Here is a 14,062-nt window from a genome sequence, read left to right on the forward strand (position 1 = left end):
CTCACACTGAAGCAATAGTACAGAGTAGTCAGATGAAAAGTTGAAACCTTGATGGGGCCGAGTGTGTTGGATGGGCAGAAAAGTGCGTAGTCTCTGTGGGTATGATGGTTCACATCAAGTTCCACTTTATGTGTTTAAATGTCACATGAGAATGAACTCCCACCCTCCATACCCCGACATTCCCAGCAAAAACAAATAACAAGAAAACAACACCAAGCAAGTGGAGCAAGACAAGAATTTTATCCCAGTCGCCCAATACAAAAGAAAATTAAATATGAACATGGTTTGAACAAAAGCATTTTAAAAACAACAACAAAACAATTACTACTAGTGTGTACTTTGTGAGTTGATAAAAACTGTAAATGTGAAAAAGGAAGGGTGCCGGGGGCAGAGCCCACACAGAAATCACCCTCTTGTATTGACGACACACAGAGGATTTGGACGTCGACACAAAAGATATTTAACAACATTATTCTATCTTTAAAAAAGAAATAAAAACACTGCCAAGGGAGGCCAATGTTTAATTAATTAAAAAAAGAAAAAGTATTACACAGAAAAAAACTCACTGGTTCAGACACTTCTTAGCAAAACCAGCCTATCAATGTCAAGTGTCCGCTGGTAGGCAACAGGGTGGAGACACCGCGCACCTTCGCTGGACACCCCCATGTAATAGAACAAACCTCTGCCCACCTAAACCGTCTTGCAAGACACCAGCATGCAACAGGACAGGAGTGATGCAGGCAGAAGAGAACAGGAGTGGGTAAAAGGGTGGAGTCAATAATTAATAGGATACCCCATAGGGGCGGTGGTGCAAGTGATGCTCTAAACTGGGGGCCCATGGGCCTTTCTAGGAATGCGAAGATGTATGCGACATGTCAGTGGCGGTCTATCACAGAGCGAGTCAAGTCAGGCGCTAGACTGACATATAATGGATTGGCCTCCAACCCTAGCGACATATTAGAGGCTGGTATAACTGACGGTGTCATGTGATTGACATTGTTATAACTGCCCACTGTGAGCGGGGCGGGACCAGACCAGGACGCGCTACGGGTCCTAGGCCACGCTTGGAGACCGTTTAAGCTAGTGCCTGCATACATCCATTCCACCCTCTTCCCGCCACTTCTCTCCTAAAAGCCAATCAGAATTCAGGCCTTCTGTGGCGGACCCTTACGCCCCTACCCGGAACCCAGCGGAAATCAAAACTCAGTCAACTTATCGTCATTCGGCCTAGGCAGAGAAGGAGCAGAGCCGGTGGAGACACAAGAGGGGCAACTGAAGTCCCAGCGATGGACAGGCGCCGCCACAAAAATCTAGATCTTTCCAGCCCTCACCCTTCTGTGGCTCCAACCTAGCGGGAGAGGTGTGCATGTGAAAAGGATTCTCACCCTAAGAATCAGAGAGGTGCGGAGATGCAAAATACAGGCCTGTGAGGTGCCTCGTGCAGGGACCAGTGAGGGTAGTGTGCAAGGCCATTACACTGTGAGGCTAGGAATTCCACCACAGGCCGCCTCACACGATTTGTAGGACATACATAGGTATGACCCTACTCTGTACACATACAGCTGCAGCTTTAAACACAAAAGGCTTGAAGGCTCATCCCCCTTGACGTAGATCCTGCATACAAGTCCTTGCCACACAGGAAACTATGCCCCCAAAAGTAGGATATGGGGTCTCCCTCCATAGAGGACTCAGAGTCACTGCATGTAAGATGTGGGGTCACGAAAAGATGGTTGTACACCCTCCACTTATAGGATGCAACGGACTGCATGGCGAGGCCTTACTCCCATAGCTTTGTGGGTAAGTATCTCCTCACCGGTGTAAAGGCTAGCATTAAAGGGGGTATCTGACATCTCATATGACTTTTAGCCACATAGTGAGACAGTGTGCAGTCCAAACTTTTCACCAACACATCACTCCAGCAGTGTTTTTGGGCTGTTTTTTAACCATTAAAACACCTCCTGGTTGAAACCAACCATTGCACCTATCTGGGAAATGCCCACTCTCTCCCCTTCCTTTCATGTCAGCGGAAGACAGAGACCTCACCACCATGAAGTCACAAATTCACATAAGGGTAACAGGCTGCACCAAAGGCGAGGATTCCCGGTGCAGACTGAAAAAAGCAGCCGATATCTCAAGAAGCCATTTCTTTCAGTTTCCACTGCCCTGGAAATTTCTGCCTTGGCTGTAGCATCTAACGCTTACCTGCCCTGAAAGGCTTGACGCGTGGTTACCTCTCGTAAGGACATTAAGAAAGGGCAGGAGAGTGGCCTTTTTTGGGAGAGGAGGGTTTAAGAATAGGATTTTCACCTGGTGTGCTCTTTAGACATTAAAGAACACAGTGTTGGAGTGATTTTCTAAAATAGAACTATATACAGAATTAAAGAATATGTATGTACCTACATACATACGTCTATATTTGATACGAATAATGAAAATGCTGTACAAATTTCAGCACATATCCTCATAATTTTCATTTTTTTAAAAACTTTTTAAAAAACTAGTCTGGGTGTATTTTCAGCCGTTTCGACTCAGGGTATCCTTGTCACCGGCACGCTTCCCCATCACATGGAGGAGTAAAGTGAGCTTTCTTTGAGAAAGTACTGGTCTTTCAGTAATTCTCCCCTTTTCTAAAAACAGAAATGCCAAAAAAGAATTAATTGCCTGAAACGGGCCATAACCTGTGAGAGGCGACCAACTAACGCCACAGACAGAATCCTGTGTTGTCCGGCATTCCTTGAGGAGTTAAAACAAACTAAACCTGAAGGCAATTTACCTCCATCTCTGCATAAATGCCAACATAAAGCTATGTCTCTATTATATATTTATATATATATTTATATGCGTAGATATATTTCCCTATAACATCCTTCCAGCCTCTCTTCACCAGGAAGAGCAGGAGTGTTGCCCGTGGCCATGTGCCACATTTTAAACAGAGCGGGCCTGGGTTGTGCACTTATGCTCTGGAAAAGTTCCACTATACTACACGTTTCGGCACTATTACCCTGAAGAAGCCTCCTTGACACAATGATACTCCCCGTGCTTAACTTTTAACTTTATACACTGTGTTTCTGGGTACAAGTCACACCAAGCAAAGCAGTTATGGCGAGGCCGAAGGAGTTTTGCCTTGGTCATTTATGTTATCCATCATCAATCCTTTCTCAGTGCAACCCCTGGATTCTTGTAGCTCTAAAGGACACAGGTTTTTGCGGAAAAACTTTTTGCCTTTACTGCACATTGGTGCAGGCTTACAAGGATCCCAGCAGGATGCACTGCAAATGCCCTGCAATTTGGCATGGAAAGCAGCTGGGGTTCAGTGAGATTCATCCATCTGTGGCCTGGGGAAAGGCCAGTAGCCAATTCTCTGCCAGTGACCCTTGAAGTCTGTAGGTCACAACCATAACCACCAAAATGAAGTCACACCCAGAAGCTGCCCCCACAGGCCACTCTGCAATACCTCAAAACGGCAGGTGCCCATTGCAGGTTTCCAAGGGAAGCCCAGATGGAGGTTCACATTTTAGTAAAAGGGAGATCAGACTTGCCCTGTGCGAATACACATGTGGGGGTCAATGGTCGACAACGAGGAAGCATACATGTACTGCAGATCCCCACAAAATAGTACCAAAGCAGGCTACAAGCAAGTGAGACAGTGCGAGTGGACAGAAGAGGAACAGTGAGTGTGCGCAATTCAAAAGCTATAACACAGTCGAAAACATTAGTCAGTGAATACTGGGGAGGACATTGAGGGAAGACACAGGCAGAATGTTCTCCAGGAGAGTTGGCCATGTCCCGGATGGCGGCCTGGCCACCGCCGGCTGCCGCTGACGCAGACTAGTGATGCGGACGTCTACAGTCCATGCACATATTCACCCACATGGGGAACTGCTCCGTGCTCTTGCATCCACTTCTGTGGCGCACCCCACAAACAGGGCTTAAGTGTGATCCATTCTCAGCGCTTCTCTTGCCCAACGTGTGCCTGGCGTTGCGATTTGGAAGCTGACATCAAGCATGGGTAGAGAGTCAGCAATGCAACGATGCCTGGAGAGAGGGTAGTTGACCCACAAGTGCACGCTTGGGAATGAAGCAGTATTAGAAGAAGGACTTCTTCGATCAAGGGAGTGTATAAAAGGAAACACCACAAAGCTGTAGTTGGAAAGAACCACTGACGTGCGTTCATATGGTTCCAGAATCCATTTTTTTTAGGGTGGTGTTTTTAGTCCTGGTAGGTGCACTCTAGTGCCCACTTGCAATCATTCCCACTGTGGTACGCCCACACACCCTGGCGGGTTTCTCATCACGAGTCCTCCTCCATGCTGAAACTGCTGCGCCGGCTGGATGTCTTCGAGGCACCAGGCGAGACAGAGGAGAGCAGCGGGTCAGAGGCACCTAGAGGCGAGAGCGTATCGTCCATCAGAATGTCCGCTATGGCTGAGTCCGCAGTCATGCCCAGGTGGAAGGTCATTCCGGGGTCGATGAGATCTCCCAGCGGGTTGCCAAAGTGGAGGGTGTTGAGGTCGAGGTTACCCGAGGGGTCCAAGTGGTGTCCCTGGGGTGGGCCTGATGCATACGACAGGTCCTGCTCCTCCAGAGCGTCTTCTTGCTTGAGGATGCTGTTGACCATGGCGGATGTCAGTCCGCCAGCGGCCGGGACAGAGAAGCCGTGCATCTGCGCCTGCATCTCCAGCTCCTGAAAGAACCCAACAGGAACATCAGTTAAGTATTGGTAAAATCTGCACAATACAGAGACATCAATCAGTATACACAGGACACTTGCGCTCTGGGGGACACGTGTAGCTGCTTGTGGCATCAGTCCATTACTCTACCCACGGTCACTTGTGCAATCTATGGTGTCCAGGGGGTGCCGGTCAGAAGGCAATAGGCTGCTTCGCTGACGCGCTGGTCAGCGGGTCAGAAACAAGACTACAGGAAACCAGAGCCCAACCACCCACCTCCCATCTCCACCCTTCCACTGAACTGCTCAGTCAGCCTTTTTCTCAAATGTTTCATTTTTGGTCACTGAATAATAACCACACTTCCTTCCTTCTAACTTAGGTGAAGCCATGTGGAGAGGCCGCCTCCCATACATCTTCAAGCTCGCGCACAGCTCCATTGCACCCTGTATTTCGAGAAACTCCCCTCCCTTGGGAAATGTAAAACAATCTGTCTTCTATTCTCCTGAAAGTGATCCATGAGTAGGGGTCCCTAGGCGGTCTACGGGATAGTGCATAGTGCTCACGCAAAGGGTTAAAATATATATATTAAACAGTAGCCCTCTCCACTATGTAGTAATGGTGGTTCAGTCGCATTTCACAATAAAATGACAATTTTAAATTTGCTCCCTTGTATAGATGTGCGCCAAATTTAGCATTCACTAAGGGGCTCATTAGGATTGCGGTTTTTCCGCATCCTCGGGGCCGGCGGAAGCCACCGCCGGCCCAGAGGATGCAGAAAAACCGCAGCGGACTGACCAAAGACCCACCGCCACATTAGGATGGCTGGTGGGTCCTGGTTTCCGTCCGCAGCTTTTCCGCCGTGGCTGGCTTACAACCGCTGCGGAAAAGCTCTAATCTGGTGACAGTGTCTCTCAGACACCGTCAGGCAGATTAGGATGGGATGTAAAACATGCTTTTCCGCAGCGGCTTTTCCGCCGTGGAAAAGCAGGTGTAACTTCACTGCGGGGGCCCGTTGCGGGCCCCCTAGGTGAAGGGGGGGTGGGGGGTGCACATGGGGGGTACCTATGGTACCCCCCTGCATTTGTATTTAGAAAGCGGCAGGCACCGCGAGGTGCCTGCCTCTTTCTGCATGCAAATGCAATTACTGCATTTTTAACATTGCCGCGGGTGCAGCTTGAAGCCGCACCCGCCGCAATGTTAAAAATAGAGGATGCGACCGCCAGGGTGGCGGTCACATCCTAATCGCACAGGAGGGGACTCCGCAGCCCATGCGGACGTCCCCTCCTCCTCAGTGATCGCGGACGGACGCAAGTCCGTCCGCGATCATAATCGGCCCCTTAGTGTGGTCACCCAAGGTCCAACATACCAAATTCTGAGCAGTTTTGTACAGTGCAAATTAAATAAAAGTGGGGAGGTGTTGAGAGTGTGCAAAAAAGATTTGTTCTCCCACTTAAGCTCCTCTTTGGAAATTTTGCGTGCAAGTACAGCCAAAACAGATGAATGATCTATGCACAGATATGAATTCAGCAGCCCACATGCCTCGAACGAATGCATTTACAACAAACTTTGCATAATAATATTTTGCTCATTTAATTCAGTTCGGTCGTTTGTTGAGAAGGAAGCTTTTTTTCTAAAAAGGGGCTGAGTGGGCGTAACGGATTAACACATTTGTATATATTGGCTGTTTTGATATGTGACTGGTCCACTAGCAAGTTCAAGGACTGTCTGTGGATTAAGTTTGAAGAACTAATCGCTAACCTACCCATCACCAACCAAGATGACCATCTGGCCGAATGGACAACCCTCACCAGAAATAACACAGAGGCAATCATGCGGACTATCCAGTCAGTGGTTCCAACGAACCCATGCCCTTTCCACATCTGTAACCTGGGAACAGCACCAATCAGCACCTCCCTGACCCACATCAACAACACCTCCATCACGTCCGCCACTTACCTGGATAAATAGAAATTTGCAAAAATCAACACCCTTCTCAATAAGCCCCTTAACCGACCCAAATCAACTGAGCAACTTCTGACCCATCTTCCTGCTCCCCTATCCAGCCAAAGTGATTGAAAATGCCATTAACAAGAAACTCACAAACCACCTCAAACTTCACCATCTTCTAGGCAACACAAAACCAGGATTCAGAAAGAACGTCAGCACCGAAACAGCACTCATCGCAGCCACTGACGACATCCGAAACATCGTGGATTGAGGTGAAACAGTGGCCCTCATCCTGCACGACCTCTCCGCGGCCTTCGATACTGAATCCCATAACACCCTCATCAGAAGAATCCACTAGATAGTCATAGAGGGATCCGGTCTCAAATGGGAAGAACCCAAGGGTCGGGCTGATACCCTTCACATCAGAGACTAAGAAACTGACATGCAATAACGCACAGGGATCGTCTCTCACTCTCACTCTTTTTCACATATACATGAGACCGCTTGCCAACATCATCCAATCACAAGACATCACTCATCTCCTACATGGATAACACCCAACTCATCCTCTACCTGACGGACAAAACAAACACCACCAGAATCAACTTCACCAACTGCAGGACAATGGCAGCAGACAGGATGAGAAACAATTGCCTGAAGCTCAACTCCGATAAGACGAAAGTACTGTTTTTCAGAAACAGGACTTCCTCGTGGGTGCTACCTGGTGGCCGGCACAGCTAGGACCAACACCCACAGACCTCACATGAAATCTAGGGATCAACCTAGATGACAAGCTCAACCTGACGGCTCAAATCAACACAGTGTGCACCCCCTGCTTCCACATCCTATGCATGCTGCAAAAGATCTTCAAGACTGGTCATGGGTGCACCAGCCAGGACTCCCTCTAAGCCCTTGCTGAAAGAACTGCATTGGCTTCCCATACGGCAGTGCATCAACTTCAAAATCTGCTGCACGGTTCACAAATGCCTTTATGGAGCAAGTCCTAAATATCTATCTCAATCCCTGGAGCTGTATCAGCCCAGTAGGTCTCTCCGCTCAAGCAACCAAGCCCTTTTAAAACCCCCTGCTACAAAGAAATCTAGACAAGGAGACCGAGCCTTCTCCTCAGTTGGACCTGCCCTATGGAACAAACTTCCCATCGATGTAAGAACGACCACCAACTACTTGTCCTTCAGAAAGTCATTAAAAACCCTTCTCTATCAAGAAGCATTTCTGTCCATCTAACTTCCTAGGATGCTCTACCTGATAACTCTATAGCTGGCAAAGCGCGGAGATACCCTTACGGGATTGATTCCTGCGCTATAGAAGAAACTAAAATAAAAATAAAAATAAAAGGGCTGCCTCAGAACACCACATGGACCGTCACACAAGCACTCATCACCAGCAGGCCCGACTAGGGTAACACTCTCTACACTGGACTCTCGTTACAACTCCTACAGAGATGAAAGACCATCCAGTACGCAGCTGCAAGACTTATACTTGTCCTCTCCCACCACACCAACATCACACCGCACCTCAGGAAGCTTCACTGGCTCCCCATTCACAAGCACATCCAAGTCAAACTGCTCATACACAAATACGAAGCCCTAAACAACACAGGACCAGCCGCATACACTTTTAACAACCCACCAGACACCTACGCTCTGCCTCACCCTCACTCACACACACTCCCTGCAGAACAAGCAGCTTGGTGAGGAGTAAATGGCAGCACACTTCCGCAAGTTCCACCAGCTAAAAAACAACGGCTGTTTGTTGTTTGCCACAATAATTAGTCAATAAGTTAAAAAAACACAAAAACCCGCAAAATAAAAAAAAACATAAAAAAGCAAAAACCTTTCCCAAAAACAGCTCTTCTGCAAACAACCTACAAAACTCACAGAGCTTCTATGGTTAACCATTGCTGCAGGTGCTGCGGCCAACCCCTCCTGCACGACTCCTTCTGCAAGCAGTAGTGGGCCATACACAGAAAGGAGTTGGTCACCTGTGGGGGGTTGGGTCACTGTCATAGGTGGGCCACATGCCAGGCCCTATCTCTTTCTTTCTTGCTCTCTGTCTCTCTCAACCCCCCTTATCCTATCACACTATTTTCTCTTTCTGTTTCTCATTTTTCTGTCTTGCTCTCTCTTTCCATCTGTCCCTTCTGTTTCTTTTTCCCTCTCTCTCTGGGTGCCTCTCTTCTGCCGTTATCCTATATAGTACACTAGTATTTTAATTTCATTGTATAACAATTTGTTTATTCTTCTAATGAAGTAATATGTGAATTTTGTGAAGCAATGTCCTCTGTGATGTTAGTGGTGATGCAGTCGCGGCTGGTGACATTTGAAATAGGCGGGGCGTAAAATCGGACTGACTGCCTCATAATAATAAAAATAAATGTAAAAAAACTTGCCTTGGCTTGGCTTCCCGCTCTGGCTCTCGACTCGAGTCCTGTCCCGAGGGCCGAGACTGCAGACTCCCGCGCGCCATCCTGGATTTTTTTGAATGCCTCCCTCGTCACCAGTCGTCACTGAAGGCTGCAGGCAGCCTCCCTCCCCTCCATGGCAGCCGGCGCTGATTGGTTCGGCCGGCTGCCCTAAATACGTCATGTCTCCTAGTCTGCATGCTGCAGAACGGAGAGTGGGAGGAGGCTTGGGGGAGCGGCTTGCCCACTGTTGCTAATACTGTCTGTTTGGACAGCCTCTCAGGCTGTCCAAACAGTCCGTATTCACAACAGTGGGCAAGCCACTCCCCCAAGCCACTCCCCCCTGCCCTGAGGCTCGAGCTCGAGGAAGTTTGCTGACTGATTTCTCGCCGTGCGAGAAGGGCAGGCAGAAACAAATGGTAGTTATAAATAAATAACTACCATTTGTTTCTGCCTTCTTCTCGCACGGCGAGAAAACAGGGGGGGCGGCGCCCAAACGCCCCCACGGTAAAACCGCCACTGTGATGATGTCATCAGTGATGTCACTAGATGTCATCAATGAATATGGTATCATATAACTTGCAAGGGCATGGCGCGAGTGCTTAGCCATAACAGGCCTATTTCAGTGATATTTCATGTTTTTTCATTACCGTATTTTCCGGCGTATAAGACGACTTTTTAACCCCTTAAAATTTTCTGGAAAGTCGGGGGTCGTCTTATACGCCGGGTACAAAATGTTATGGTATGTTTTCATAAGCTTTTTCATAGCGAGGACTTCACTCGAAGGTGTCAGACCGCTTCACAATAGGAAATAACAAGAAACAACACACCTTATGTTAAAAAATACAGCCACCGGCACTGGCAACGTCCACACCCAGCCCCCGCGCCATGAATTGTGCAAGTATCGAAAGCGAGCGTTTTTTTTTCATAGCGAGGACTTCACTCAAAGGTGTCAGACCGCTTCACAATAGGAAATACCGTATGTAACAAGAAACAACACACCTTATGTTAAAAAATACAGCCACCGGCCCTGGCAACGTCCACACCCAGGCCCCGCGCCATGAAGTATCGAAAGCGAGCGTTTTTTTCATAGCAAGGACTTCACTCGAAGGTGTCAAACCGCTTCACAAGCGAGCAAATGGCGCCATGAGTCTTACCTCGACTGCCGCTGCCGCTGTACACGCGCCTCCAACCGCTTGCACATCCCCAGGCAGACGAGGCAGCAGGACGAGGCAGCAGGACGTCCGAAATACGGTATATGGTAACGGGCAGCCAGCGCCGAAGATGGCAGCGCCCGGTGTGTTGACACGTTTAGCACGTTTGGCACGTTTTGGCACGCGCCCCTCTCTCCTTGACATGGGCGTGGCCATAGAAAGGGGACTGTAGAATGTTCCCGAATGTTACCGAAGGCAGTAGAGCACTTGCCGTGATTGGCTGGTTGTTGCGAAGAGGAAAGGCAGTCTGGTGAGCAGATACCGTATTTGCCGTACCGTACGTGTGGTGTTGAAGACAGTCTCTGCACCTGTTCATACTGTACAGCACCAGTACATCCAGTGCTAATGGCTGACAGTCAAGAACCCGGCAAGGCTCCAGCAGCGCATCCAGTGCAAATGGCTGGCAGTCAAGAACCCAGCAAGGCTCCAGGAGTGGCAAGAAGAAGGAAATATGAAGCCAGTTACAAACTTAAAGTTGTGGATTTTGCCACGGAACATAATAACTGTGCTGCTGCAAGACAATATGGAGTGACAGAAAAGATGGTTCGGGCCTGGAGAGCAAATGAGAAAGCATTACGGAGTATGCCAAGGGGCAAGTGTGCATTAAGAAGAGGCACCCCACATTGGCCAGAACTCGAAAAGCATGTAGCAGACATGGTGGCCGAGCATCGGCAAAGCGGTTATGTCGTGACCCGAAATAAAATCCGATTGGTTGCACTTCAGTGGGCCAAATCTAATCCAGATCTCAGCCACAGATTTAAGGCCACTGTATCCTGGTGTACCAGATTCATGGGAAGGCATAATCTGGTATTGCGGCAAAAGACAAAAATTGCCCAGAAATTACCTGCGGATCTTGATGCCAAAATGCATAGCTTCCATCGCTACGTTATTAGGCTGCGCAATGAACATGGCTATGCGCTAAGTAGCATCGGAAATATGGATGAAACTCCAATGAATTTCGATATGATTGCCAACAAAACTGTCCATCAAAAAGGCGAAAAGACAATTTTAATAAAAACAACAGGACATGAGAAGTCCAGTTTCACAGTGGTACTAGCATGCACAGCTGATGGCGCAAAGCTGAGACCAATGGTTATTTTCAAAAGAAAAACAATGCCGAAACTCAAGTTCCCTGTTGGTTGTTTTGTGCATGTGAATGAGAAAGGATGGATGGATGAAGAAGGGGTAAAGCTATGGCTTGATAATGTATGGAGCAGGCGACCAGGTGGACTTCTACAAAGACGTAGTCTACTGGTGTGGGATATGTTCAGGGCTCATTTAACTCCAAGCACCAAGCAAAGGCTGGCAAGACTAAAAACAGATGCTGCAGTTATACCTGGAGGATTGACATCGTTGGTGCAGCCACTGGATGTGTGCCTAAACAAGCCATTTAAAGATCGCATCCGAGAACAGTGGAATGAGTGGATGGTTAGCGGTGAAAAAACATTCACAAAAGGAGGAAACATGCGTGCTCCACAGTTGGATGTTTTGTGCACCTTTGTTATAAAGGCCTGGAACGACATTGATGCAGAAACTGTAATAAAGTCTTTCAAGAAGTGTGGCATATCAAATTCATTAGATGGTATGGAGGACGACTATTTGTGGGAAGGTGAAGAGGATGCCGAAGAAGAGACCACATCATCTGATACGGAATTGGTACCAGATCCATACGATGACTGCCTTACAGATGTACCACAAGATCTCATTGACTTACTTATGAGATCAGATGACGAAGAGGAGGATTTTGAAGGCTTTTAAAGGGAACGTTGTAAATCCTGTAGAAATCCCTTGGATTTATGGAAAGTTATGGGAAGTTTAATCCACTTGCACTGTTTCATGCACTAATTTATGTTTACCGTACCGTACCGGTATATTCAGAAGTGACAGTTTTTCATATGGTTCTAAATAAAAATATTGCGAGTAAAGCAAGATTGTTTATACAACCAATTTGTTTGAGTTCAGTCTTTGAGTTTGTAAAATAAACGCTTAGGTAACACTGTCCACTGATAAAGCCTTACTGCTCACCCACAGGGAGGAGGACTAGACTAATACGGTAAGTTCAAAATACCGGTACATTCTCGGAATGGCTATGCAGGACTGCGTTGGACTGCGCTGGAAGTGGGGGTCGTCTTATACGGCGAGTATAGCACAAAACCTAAAATTTTTCAGGCAAAGTAGGGGGTCGTCTTATACGCCGGGTCGTCTTATACGCCGGAAAATACGGTAACCGCTTCCATGCGTCGGACGCCCCCCGGCTGTCCGATGTCACGGTGGGCGGGGCGTCGTCGTCCGATCTGCGCACATGTCAAATTCAGCTGCACCGTGGCGGAATGTGCATGCGGCGAAGCGGTTAAATATATATATGGATCCTTCCGCATAAGTCTTCGCAATCTACTTTCCGCATTCCCCAGACTATCCCTTCGAGTACAAGTCACCAAGATTGTCGCCCCCTACCCTCTTTCCTTGTGGTAATAGCCGTAAGGCCCTCCCACCCAATTTTACCTACCAGTGCAAAGGCAGCATTCCTTTAGAGACACATGCACCACCAGTCCCTCTTCACCTGCAGACCATGCCCATGCCAACTCTTGAGCTCCATGTTGAAGATCAGTCGCACTTTATCTACACGAGTCTTCTTTGTGTGTATGCACAGCACCTGTTACGCCTTTACGTGAATGCGCAATTCTATCCCATCTCTATCCATCTCATGTGGTACCAGCCCACGCTTTACTTGCATCCCCAGTGCAGACCCCTTCTTTACAGGCACTTTCAGCAACGGAGACCACTTTCCCCACACACTCCGCACATGTCCCCGCTTTATCGGCATGAACCAGACGCTCTTTCCCTGCCTGCCTAGAATCAGGCACCTCTCTCACATATACCTGACCCTTAGCTACGTACACAAGCAGCTAGAGTTGCCTCTTTGCCTTCGAGTACCATCTCTGCCCTCTGCACTAGACACTGCTTCCACTACACACAGAAGCAGCACCTTCCTTACTTGCATTCAGCACCATGCCGTTGTTACTTCCATGCGTCACCATGCCCTCGTTACATGCATGCGTCACCATGCCCTCGTTACATGCATGCGTCACCATGCCCTCGTTACATGCATGCGTCACCATGCCGTTGTTACTTCCACGCGTCACCGTGCCCTCGTTACATGCATGCGTCACCATGCCCTCGTTACATGCATGCGTCACCATGCCCTCGTTACATGCATGCGTCACCGTGCCCTCCTCACCTGTACGCGCAGCACCAGGCTACGGTTGTCATGCTCTAGCTTCTTCTGACGCATCTCCATGTCCCTGGCACGCTGCTGCTCCTTCTGCAGCTTACGGATGTAGTCTACTGAGGCCTTTAGAATGGTACCCTTGTTCCAGCGCATCTCCCTGTAGCATGGGGCAAAAAACAGAAGAGGTTCAGGGAGGCAAGGCTGGGCACTGGACGCAACAGCAATACCCGCTATCTCAAAAACCCAACACACCCTCCTCTTTAACCAAAGACACAGGAGTACTGAACAGCAGGGACACCTCTGAAAGAGGGAGGAGGAGTCAGGTCAGGCTGCCGCCTCTGAAACTTTGCCAGCAATGTTGCAGAATCATCCACATATCGGGTTGTCATGCCTATTGCCTGGGTCAGTCAGTCACATGACAGGTATGATCGACTCTCATATACCCTTATTGGCTCCTAAAAGGTACTACTAGCCTCTAATAAAAATCACCTCCTATAGGCAGCGCCACTGGAATTATGAGGCACTGGAGGGCCAAATTATGCATGAGAGCTGAGTAAATTATGCGGCAAGAAAAGGCCAA

The 14,062-nt window shown here is 48.4% G+C and overlaps 1 protein-coding gene across 2 annotated transcripts in view; it reads right to left on the reverse strand.

The window, feature by feature from the left end:
* Window positions 1–221: 221 nt before the first annotated feature.
* Window positions 222–14,062, reverse strand: part of TFE3 (transcription factor binding to IGHM enhancer 3) — a 137,280-nt gene continuing 123,439 nt past the window's right edge. For both annotated transcript variants that reach the window (XM_086940305.1, XM_086940306.1), the window contains exons 9-10: window positions 13,492–13,639; window positions 222–4,684 (exon numbers count right to left, since the gene is read on the reverse strand). In XM_086940305.1, the coding sequence (XP_086796431.1) occupies window positions 4,292–4,684; window positions 13,492–13,639 (541 nt within the window). In that variant the 3' untranslated portion in view covers window positions 222–4,291. The remainder of the gene's footprint in view (window positions 4,685–13,491; window positions 13,640–14,062) is intronic.

The sequence above is a fragment of the Lissotriton vulgaris genome, chromosome 10 (assembly GCF_964263255.1).
Source record: "Lissotriton vulgaris chromosome 10, aLisVul1.2, whole genome shotgun sequence".
In the NCBI taxonomy this organism is placed as follows: Eukaryota; Metazoa; Chordata; class Amphibia; order Caudata; family Salamandridae; genus Lissotriton; species Lissotriton vulgaris.